At 28.4% G+C, this 11,494-nt stretch overlaps 1 protein-coding gene across 5 annotated transcripts in view; it reads right to left on the bottom strand.

The window, feature by feature from the left end:
- Positions 1-11,494, bottom strand: part of Mms19 (MMS19 nucleotide excision repair protein) — a 30,917-nt gene that overhangs the window by 14,731 nt on the left and 4,692 nt on the right. For all 5 annotated transcript variants that reach the window (XM_014431730.3, XM_014431731.3, XM_014431733.2 and 2 more), the window contains 10 exons: positions 10,879-11,026; positions 10,119-10,306; positions 8,127-8,285; positions 7,681-7,897; positions 5,398-5,510; positions 4,387-4,501; positions 3,418-3,604; positions 2,764-2,852; positions 1,874-2,030; positions 430-594 (listed from right to left, as the gene is read on the bottom strand). In XM_014431730.3, coding sequence (XP_014287216.1) covers positions 430-594; positions 1,874-2,030; positions 2,764-2,852; positions 3,418-3,604; positions 4,387-4,501; positions 5,398-5,510; positions 7,681-7,897; positions 8,127-8,285; positions 10,119-10,306; positions 10,879-11,026 — 1,538 coding nt within the window. The remainder of the gene's footprint in view (positions 1-429; positions 595-1,873; positions 2,031-2,763; positions 2,853-3,417; positions 3,605-4,386; positions 4,502-5,397; positions 5,511-7,680; positions 7,898-8,126; positions 8,286-10,118; positions 10,307-10,878; positions 11,027-11,494) is intronic.

The raw sequence follows: 11,494 nt of genomic DNA, 5'->3' as shown, positions 1-11,494 counted from the left end.
TAAAAAGAAATCAAGATAACTTTTTTGTTGGTTGAAATATAGTCAAGCATTAAAATTTTATTCCAGATTATAACTTCAATAACAATTGAAGATAATAATAAAATCTGGATTACCTGAATTCTGGCAATAAAATACTCTAAATCTAGGCTTTGATTTAATTTGGAAACAGATTTAGAGATAGGAGGAAATAATGCCATTCATTCTTTTGGCAATGTAAAAATTAGAAAAAGTTTTCTTTCAAAAACGGAAAAGATTTTGTAACAACTGAACTGAGTTAACAACTAATTGAGATAGCATGTATACAACATTGGCTAATGTTTTTACCTCTATTAATAATTTGTATTTTTATAAATTCAAAATTTTTGGGAATTCTTATTTCCTTTAAAATATTAATTATTGGTATAATAACTGTAATAATTAAAAACTTACCCAATATCTAATGTTTGGACAATTTTCATCACAATATCAGCAACTGATTCTATTTCATCTTCTTTAGCAATGTGTTCAAAGTAAAAACAAAGTAATTTTTCTGGAAAGCCACACACTGAACTGAGGGATCTCAGTACATTAACATCTGTTTTATTAACATACTCTCTATAAACAATATCAAGCAAGAATTATTGAAAGTAGTAATTAAATTACAAAATTTAACTTTGTACAGAACAATAATAATAAAAATAATTTTTAGTTTGTGTAATAAGAATATGTACAAATACACATAGATTCATTATTCAATTATTTATCATTTAGACCTTTCTTTATAAAAAAAGGAGATAATCTCTGAAAAAATACTAAAGATAGGTGTGGTCAGTGGAGAAGTAATAAATACAAATAAGTGAAACTTACTTATTAGTAATTGTTATTTGTTATTAGCTTTTTTGTGTTTTTACTACCATAGGGTTGGCAAATAAGTCCATTCGGTTTTTGTATTCATGTTTTGTTTATAATACGTCACATTTTTCTGATGCTATTAATCCCAACAGAGGATTGTTTATCATATTTGTAATATGTAAATAGTTACGTCTATTGACACTTGTTATGATTAGATCAGTATTGTGTTTGTGATCCAGCTGAGAAGATGGACAGAAATTTCGTACTTTATTGACATATTTTGCTATATTACTTCATGGGGTAAGGTAATCGAATATAATTATTGCATTCGACATTACCTTGTAAATTAAAATAAATATTATGTACAAAATATATTTAGTTTTCCTTCACCCAAAAAACCGAAAGGACTTATTTACCAACCCTATACAGTTTTAAGGATAATTGATCCCTACATTTATGCAGTGATATACACTAATATAATCTATTATTGAAAATATCTGAAATTATAAAATGAAACATGAGAGTTTATTTCAGCAGAGGAGAACTTAATGATTTTACAAAATAGGGTTATTCAGAACTAGCATCCTCTAATGCTCTGAGTCTGCATCCTATCTCCTAAATAAAGAACTTTAGAATATGAACAAATAGTTTCTGGTAACCAAGCTCTGATACTTCAGCAATGTATACCAAGAGAAAAAAAATTGCTAATAGGAATTCTCAATAAGTTATATTTTGAGTTTTAAATCTTATATGTTAGAATTTTTTTCCTCTACACAGTTTAGTTATAACTTTCTGGCAGCCGAATAAAATTTGACAAATTTCAACCAACTAACTTAATAATGTATTAATTGTAGTGTACCTACTTCTCCGGATATAAATTTGTATTAATATGGTTGAATTAAGGATTTCATTATTTATAAGACTATGATACAATATTTAATTTCTATTGTTAATTTAAATTTTTAAAAAATGTATAATTAATATATCAGATTAGAAAAAACAAAATAAAAATCCAAATAAAAATGATACACATTAATTATACCTGAGAACAAAAATAACATCACTTCTCCAAGAAGCAAGTTCTTTCATAATAATATGGCTTAATAAGACTTTTCCACCAGCCTCAGTTAATAACGGGTAGTCGATCGCCCAAGTAAGAACTTCTAAATAATTTTTAACTTTATTCGCATTAAACTCATCTGTAATAGAAATAAAAATTACCATTAAAAAAATAAATAAATAAAAGAACAAATTCTTATATTTTTATTTTTTATTTTTTTTGTTTTATTATTTATTTTTTATTTTATTATTACTTATTTTTTATCAAACAAATGTACAAGAACTTCAACAAGCTCTACTTTCAGAAAGGTGTAATCTCATTTTATCTGAGATTAAAAATAATTTTAAAATGGCAGTTATCCGTTTGATAACTACCAGTATTATTCTCTAAATCAAAAGATTAATTACAATAAATAATGAATCCGTAATAACTGCCTTTATTACCTATCCAAAAATCTGTTAGATTTTTGAATACAATATTATATCATCAAAAACTGCATCATTAATTTATTGAAAAAAAAAATGTGTTTTTGAATGAAAAGAGGCTAATTAATATAAACTAGAATCAATGTGTGATGGTTTAACAATAGTTGCTATTAACAAATTATTGTAATCATGAATTAAATTCAATAGAGTAACACAGGGAGAAGGCTTGGCAATCTTGTCACAGGGAGTAAAAAAAAATAATAGTTTTGGTCTGTTTGAGATTGATTAATAAACTTCTCGAGCTTACCACAAGCTTCTGTGATGGTTCAAATACCAAGGTCCATTGACCACACTATAACTGTAGCTAATTTTGGAACAAACCAACAAATATCTCCAAGAAATGTAAGAAAAAATAATTAATTTTTGCTAAATAAATTTTCACCATACCTGAAATTTTGAAGGTACATATTAAATTATTTTCCACTTCTAGAGTGTATTCTTCAGATAATTTCCTTATAAACTTGCTGAATTCTTCACTATAAATTAAAAACAATTCATTAATTTAATACAACATTAAAATTATTTTTAAATAAAATAAACCAACTACATTTTAAATAAAAAAGCTCTATCATATATAACTTAAACTAACACTTTCATAATTACAGCATGCATTTATGTTAAAAGAAAATTGATAAATTACGTTGTTTCAATTTTCATTATTTCCAAAAATTATTAGTTTTTATATTAAAGATCTTTTGGCTTTAAATTTTAATTTTAAAGTTGAAAAGTAATATCACAACTAACTGATCCAAAACACATCATTGTGTCAGGGAGTAACTGATTCCTTAATCTTAGAAAATATATCAATTATTTTAATAAATTACTTATATTAATACATTCTGAAATATATCATCGAGTAAGATAAGATATATTAAGCAATGGTTTTGATAATAAGGTAAGATATATTGATCAATTATTTTCATAAGATGTATTAATATTAGAATAAGGTATTCTAATCTGTTATTTTAAGTTCTAATACTCAAAATAGTTAGTTATTACATCTTAAAAAGAAACAAATTATAAAAATTGTTATCACATTACCGACAAGAATGGAATGATTCGCTGCAAATAATGGTAGGTATAGCCGCGTAAAGAGATAATCTTCTATCATTAGGAATTTTATTTAAAATAGCAGTCAAACAAGCAAACGCACTCCCTCTGCATTTGTCATCTTCAATATTTTTCAAAATAATTGGCAGAAGTTTGTATAAATGCTCCTGGCAAGTATCTATTTTCAAAATGCAGAAAATTAGCATCAGTGACAAAATAAATCATTAGAAGGTAAAAATTTAATAAATAAGCGTGAATGCACATACAATTAAAATCAATTCATAGAAATAAAATTACTACACTCAAGCAAGTGTTGGAAAATTAAATTGTCCAATCTAAACATCACTAATTTGGACCGTCTTAAACTTGACAAATTAAAATTACACAGGACATTTTTTCTTAGTAATTATTCAATCCCTCTAAGGTCCTATCATCTATTTTATTCCTAGATAAGATAATTCTAGTTAATTGACTTTGTGACGCAAGATGAAACAGAAGAGGTGGTAAGGGCAATTGTGGTCAATCCTAGCAGAAAATATTTCATATTATAATAGGAGAGTAAAAGCTTACAGGAGAATAATAATTCTGGCAGTGCCAGTTTGATTGAGTGATCTCCTATTATCTCAGTCTCCTACTACAATTTAAAAAATATTTCAGCTAGAATTGACTTAAGAAATGGCTGTTCTATTCTAATTACTATAATTATTTTGGAACAAATATTTTCTGTCTTAAACTACAAGAGGATAAACATAATCTTTATTAATAAAATTTAAATACGTTATTTCATTTCCAGGAGTTTTACTTCTGTTGGCCACTCCCAAGACAGTCACAATTAATTTAAAACAATAACTAAAGACATGAACTATAACTGAAGAACTAGGCTGAAACATATGCAGTATTTGAAACCGATTTAACAAAATAAATAAAAATTGCATTATAAATTTTTTATTTATAACTTACCACTTTCCCAGCATTCAAATTTGACAGATGAAACAAGAATTGGTGATAAAGCCTTTAATATTACATCAGTCTGATCTGAATTAATTTCCAGCAGGGCAAGAAGTTGCGGTAATATCTAATAAAAATCATACACTATTAAAATATTTTTTTTTAAAATAATAATAAAAAACTCAACAAATTATCAACTATAATCAAGTTGAATAAACTTTAATTTTTAACAGAATTCCAAAATAGAAGATGTTCTCAGCACATCTATAATCTAAATAAACATAAACATGTTATAAGCAGTTGTACAGATTTTACTGTGTACCAACATTTCAGTCTAAGTTGTAGGTAAATAAAAATCAAGGTAATAACCAGCATTTAATGGGATTTAAAAAAAATAAATAAATAAAAACAGTATGAAAATATAGGAAATAAAATTTATTGTAACAAATCAAACTAGTATCTGTATAGTATATACAGATACTATTATACTGTATAGTATAATAGTATCTGAGTCCTGTGGAGTCAAAACCTGCTACATTCATTTTTTAAAATTTGACAGAGGGGAAAAACTACAAAATATTGTTTTTTAGAAAAACAAAAAAGGTTGATCAAAGTTTAAATGGCATGTTCAATAATGTTCTTGGAATGTGTAAATTTTCAATTGCATTCTAACATAAGCTGAAACAAAACTCCCATTTTCATGAGAACAAAATGAAGCCTAATAATAATGATTCAAATTTTTCTTTTCTTTTTTTCAGATGGGAAGAATTCGTCCTTAAGTTTCCTGGACTGGTCAGGGCCAGTACTGTAACTTTCTTAGTAAAAATCAGTCAGCTCACCCAACAAAAGAAATTACTGTTCCATATCATTTAGAAACATTTTACAAAGGGTTAATAACCAGCAAAAATGTTTTACAATGGTTAGTTAACTGCAGAATACTCCATCTTTCCAGCACCAGTTGGATTGCATAAAAACAGAAAATCAAATAAACAAACAACTAATGGATAAAATAATAAAAATTACCTTGGGTAGAATGAAAATAGCAGTTGTGCTAGAAACAGCTATAACATTGTGGAGTAGCCTTAATGTTGGGAAGAATAATGATAAACTTGGGTTGCTTAAGTAGCCATGGGTAGCTATAAAAAAAACGAACAAAAACTAATTATTATTAATTAAATAATAAATCTAATTACATTTAGCTTTATTATAAACAAACATTGTTTATCTTCAGAAAAAATAAAAATTTCCATTGTTACGTTATAGTTTCATTTTACATCTTATTACTTATCATTAGCAATGCATACATTTTACAAATAATTTTTTGTTCTAATTTTAATAATGTTTCCTCAACAGCCTTTTGAAACTTACTTCAATTAACTTTATTTGTTTCTTTTAATCTTTGTTTTCTTTCAACCAATAAACAAAACAAATTATCTCATAATTTGTTCACACTACTTTGATTCAGAGAACAAATCATAAAAATTGTGGATATTTTAACTCAAATCTATTCCCTCAATCTCTGGGGCAAGTGAGTTAGAAATTGAGAATAACCATATAATTTTTTTTTTTTTTTTAATTTATTTATTGATATTTACAACTGTATAAAAAATACAACAAGTAAATTTGATCATAATGACATAATGATATGATACAGGATGTAGAGAAACTACCCAGTAGTAGAACTCTAAAAACAGTTTACAATATAAGGTCACGAGGCCATCTTCTTTTCAGGCGCCTCAGAGGATTGCCAGGAATGGAAGAGGAAGCAAAGTCAGAAACTAGTGGGTTTGGGTGGTTAGGGAGTTTATTATGGAAGGAATAATATCGGGTTCGGGCTAGATCGGTTACATAGGGAACATTTAGGTCTTTATCCATATAATTTAAATAGTTAAAACACTTTCAAATTTCAATTCTGATAGTTATCCAAACTTGGACCGAAGTCACCTGCTACTTTATCAGCCATTCTATACCAAAAAATGAATAAAAACTACTGAAACGGTAATTAAAAAATCGGAAGTTGTCAATTAGCAGTTCATTTTTAATATTTTGTTAGTAACAAATAGGACAATTTTTTAAAACACAGATTGGAAATAGTAGGGGGGTTTGTGAATAGACCCTTTCTCTATGCATGCATTTAAGTGAATTTATTCCTAAAAGGACAGAAAATCATATTTTATAGTCCAAGATGGATTCAGTTATTTACAAGTATTCAGGTGAGTTAGCTGTTCAAAACTAAGAGATCTCGTTCTCAAAGGGGCTGATAAAATTATGATGTAAAATCTTTCTGAACAATAGCTCCAAGTCCTGAGATTCAGAGATGAAGACTAAAATTGAGTTATAGACTTCTGATGAGTCAGAAATGGTACACAAAGAAAGAAGAAACCACTACACTCGAGAGAAAGTTTTAGCCTTTAAATCAGAATTTTTAATTTTTTAAGAAATGCTAATCCATTGATGACCGATAAATATCGAGAGAATCTCAGGAATGGAGAAAGATGTATATATCATTTGAACAATTAGAAGATGTTAAGTTTTAACTGAGAGAGTCTACCAGAGAGAGCAATCCCTCCTCTCTTGAAAATTTTAATCCAGATAAGTAAATAACAGCTATGGTATTACAGATTTACATTTATACAGTATAGCAGTATACATTTTTGTCAATCAGAGTTGTTTATCTAAGAACTAACGTATTAATTACTCTCATAATATCTTGTTTTACCCTAATGTCTGCTCAATCCCCTTATGCCACCACTATTTATGATTATTATTTTTAAAAAATCTAGGTACTGAATGAACAGGAACAGTAGTAAAATTAATAATTATTGATTTAGAGGATCACAAAGACTTCAGAGAAGAAATTGAATAATAAGTTAAAACGGAGAAGAAATTAAAATAATTTGGATAATCAGTTATTTATTCACTGGGATCTTAAAAATCTTAAGGTATAGAACATTGCAATGTCAGTAGGTGAGTACGTGAGTGGTTCCAGCCTGGGCCCTGTTTCATAATAAAGTACAAACTAATACGACTAATAGTTGCTTTAACTTAATACAATTACACTGACTTGTACAATTGTAACTTGTACTTTAGTACTTATAAACCTCTGTAATATCACTAATAGTCATATCTATTATGAAAAAAAAAGTATTAGTGCAATTACCACGTTGTTTCTATACTTGTGAAACAGGGCCCAGGTGGTGATTAGCGAGGTGGAATGGTGGCTGATTTTGGTTGAATGAAAAAAATTAGAACATTGCATTTGAAGAATGAGTTTTCAGTTAGTATATTAGTAAGTATATTACTCACTTGAAATTATACTCTCGAGCAAAAATTTAAGGGATTCAGTTGAACCGTCAGAGAGAGCAGCTGTAGAGAAAGCTCCAAGCAATGATGTTAAAGCCTCTCCTGCCAGCAGAGCAACTTCTTGATCATTACCAGGGATTAACACATCTTTTATACTGTACCATAACCTCTTTATAAAAGGATTAACATGTTCAATATTCCAACTTCTGGAGCCACTTATCTAAAACAGTTACAAGTAAGAAGGTCACAGGATTGATAATATAATAAAGACAATAAAATGAAAAAAAAACTTAAAAGCAAATAGTAACTAAATAAGAAATACAATAATAATTAATTAAGCCAAAGATAGCATTCTTCAAGGTCTCAAGTGAAGCAACTAACTGATAAGACAACATTATTAGCAAGATATAAAAATAACAGCTTCTATTACAGTAAAATGAAATACTTACAATTAGCCTTAGGGAATCCATTTGAGCAACTTTAAGGCTACTCTCCATCTTATCACAAATCACAGGGATACAATATTCTGCAAAAGCAGGATTAGCTACAAGACAAGCTTCTAATCCCTGAGCCAAGTCTTCACGGCTAATGTTTCCTTTCTCTGCAACCTAAATCATGAGCAGTTATTCAAGTTATAATGATAAGCAGCTAATCAAACAATGAATTGAAATATAGAAGTATCTCTATAGTCTGACCAGTAGTCGAACACTATGCTCGACATAACATGAAAAGTTCATGAAGCAAAATGTTGATCTTCAGGAGGGAGATACAATCCTGTAGAGTCCCTAATTGTCTTTTACACAATGATTATTATTCTGCATGATAATAAATTCCTTAATATATCAGTTTTTAAACTGTTTAAATTTCAAACTTAAAGTTTAATTATGTCTGAATAATTTTTAAGTACAAAACATTAACTGTGATAGAAAAAAAATAAATCATCAAAAATCTGGATAAGAGTAAAACGTTTGGTGATTTGGCTGAGTTTTAAGGGGTAGAATGTACTCCATTATATGACATTAAAAAGAATCGTGAAAAATCAAGGGGTTTATGTGACTAGTAAAGGCAAAATGGATGATTTTAAAATCAAAATAATGAGAGTGATGATGGTATGTAGCTAAATGTTGGCCTGTTGACATTGTGTGATTTTTACTTTCCCAGATGCAAATTTTGTTATATATAAAATCTTTATTTTTTAATGTTTCTAAAATGATATGTTTACGTACATATGCATAAACCTGTCACATGGATTGCAAACTCCCAGGGCGAGATTTTACTAAAGGACCCCTTCTCACACCTCAAAATTGGCCAGCAGCATATTTCTTCAATGACAATTTCATTGACATCAAACCTGTGAAGCCAAAAATGAAACCTCAAAATTCAGTTTCAGCTGGCTAGGAAGTAACTTATTTTCCAGAAGCTTTTAAGACAGAAGCTTAATCTAATAAGGAAGGTTTTGTGTCTTATTCACAAGAAGAGAGATCTTGAGTTGAACAATTATCAGAACATCTCTCTTCAACCATGTGCCTGTAAGATTTTCTCAAATATATTGGACTAACTGCTTATATATATACATATATAGCTGCCTAGTTGAAAGTGTACTGAGGAAATACCAATGTGACTTCTGCTAAGGTAAGTCTACAATATCAGATATTCACCTAAAAAACAATTGAAACCATTTATTTGTTGACTTTAGGTCAGCTTACGACAGCATCCAACTTAAGCCTTGGTATAAGGTAATAAAAGAACTTATACTTCTTAAGCTTATCCACCTGGAAAAACTTACAATGAGTAATAATAAGTGTGTGAAGTGTTGTTAAAAGAGTATATCTGAAGGATTTATAGAGAGCCAGAGGGCCATGGTATTCAACAATGTAATTATCTAAATCCATTGATGAAGACATGTATGACACCTTTAACCAAATTGTACAAATGTACATCTAGGGTGATGACCTGGATGTTGTTGGGAGGAGAAAAGCTTTAGAAAAAAAAGCCTTCCCTGCCTTCAGGGGTATTGTCAGTAAATTAGAATAAGCTCTCAAAACCTCTAAAGCCAGATACATAATTGTTGGTTAAGCTAGAAATTTAGTCCAGATCAGTTCTTACTCATTCCAACAAGATGATCTAATGACCCTGATTAGGTCCCTTCCTATAGTTTCATGTTTTTAATTAACTGCCATTAATCAGACAAATCTCCATAATTCAACATATCCTGGTTCCATACGTGTCAGATTAAAGAGATTCAACCATTAAAGTTATTAAGTACATAAAACAACAAATAATAGTAAATAATGCATTTAATATTATCAGAAGAAAATCCTGAAATATAGCTGAAAAATACAGAATATTGCCTGGTCATTTTCACGAAACAATGTTTCCAGTTAACAAGTAAAAGGCATTATTAAGGAAATAATAAAGTTTAAGGAACAGTTATTATTTACCGGTGTAAAATCAACAGGAAAGTAACACTCAAGAACAGCAAATGCTTCTTCAGTTAAATGCTTCAGAGGTATTTCTGTAAAAGCTTTAGGCAAAAAAGAAAAAAGGAAAAGCAAGTTCCGTGGATCAGATTCCGAATCCATTCCTGAGATAAGTGAGTACATGTAATCACTAGGAAAATCAGTTGAAACTAAAACATAAAATATCACAATAAGTAATGTGTGAAGAATAAATTAAAAAAGCTTTATCTCATACAACATAAAAAGGTATACAATAACTACAATTATCTTGTCGTTTAAATGATATGTTGTTGGTTATAACCTGACCCCCTAAAATAATTTGTATTTATGTGAATTAAATTATAGACCTCAACTGAAATGGATCCATTGGGAGTTCATTTATCTCTTGAATGAGCCTAACTGGCGGAATCTTAAATGGAAGAATAACCCACATCAATCCAACATATGAGTCATTTATTTTCAAAAGCCACTCAAATCACTTAATTTGAACTGACTTTAGAAGGTTTTTAGAAATAGATGATTCATATGGTGAACAGAATACAAGATAAAAACATTGTTTTTCGATCAATAATTAAAAAATGAATTGTATTCAATAAATGACATTTTATAGACTAAGTAAATGAAAGCAAAACTACATAGGCATGAACGTATTATGTTTAACAGCCATGTTGAAAAATTATATGAATCAGATTTTTAAAAAATAATATATAAATAAACAGTCAAGTATGTGAAAATGACTTACTCTTTTTTGAACTTTTATTTAACAAATTGTACAATATCAAATAAAAGTTTTGTCTTTGAGGTTGAGTCAAAGTTTGACAAGTTATGTTCTCCTGGAATGCTTTAATTATTTCAACAGATGATTCATCACAGTAATTATCCATTGCACTCTAAAAATAAAACTTTGAGTAAATAAAAAACATGATTTAGAAATAAAATATAAAGGAAACAATTAATTATTTTTCAAATACAAATCAACATGTATGACTATGCTGAGTGGAATACAACTATTCATATTTATGTTAACATAGTTTATAAATTCTGTAAGACACTTTTAGTTGAAAAAAAAAACAAAAAAACAGTAGGTATATTAGTTGTTAACCTCCATCAAAATAAGGAGTTTTGATGCCAACATAAATATCTAGAAAAAAAATTAGCAATACAAATATCAATATTCATTCATGCTGCCCAAATACATCGGGCTGCTACATTACACAGCATACTGATCAATCCATGATTGGACATATATAAACTCTACACCTTTACATGATATAACAAAATAGAAAGAAAACGTTTTTTTTCTTCTTTTTTTTCCCACAGTTTTCTTTTACAATTAATACTAATCTACACACTAAATA

This window comes from Halyomorpha halys, unplaced genomic scaffold (assembly GCF_000696795.3).
Source record: "Halyomorpha halys isolate HHAL.00 unplaced genomic scaffold, Hhal_1.1 Scaffold999.1, whole genome shotgun sequence".
NCBI lineage: Eukaryota > Metazoa > Arthropoda > Insecta > Hemiptera > Pentatomidae > Halyomorpha > Halyomorpha halys.
Note: the sequence above shows the minus strand (reverse complement) of the source record. Positions and strands in the feature narration are given on the sequence as shown.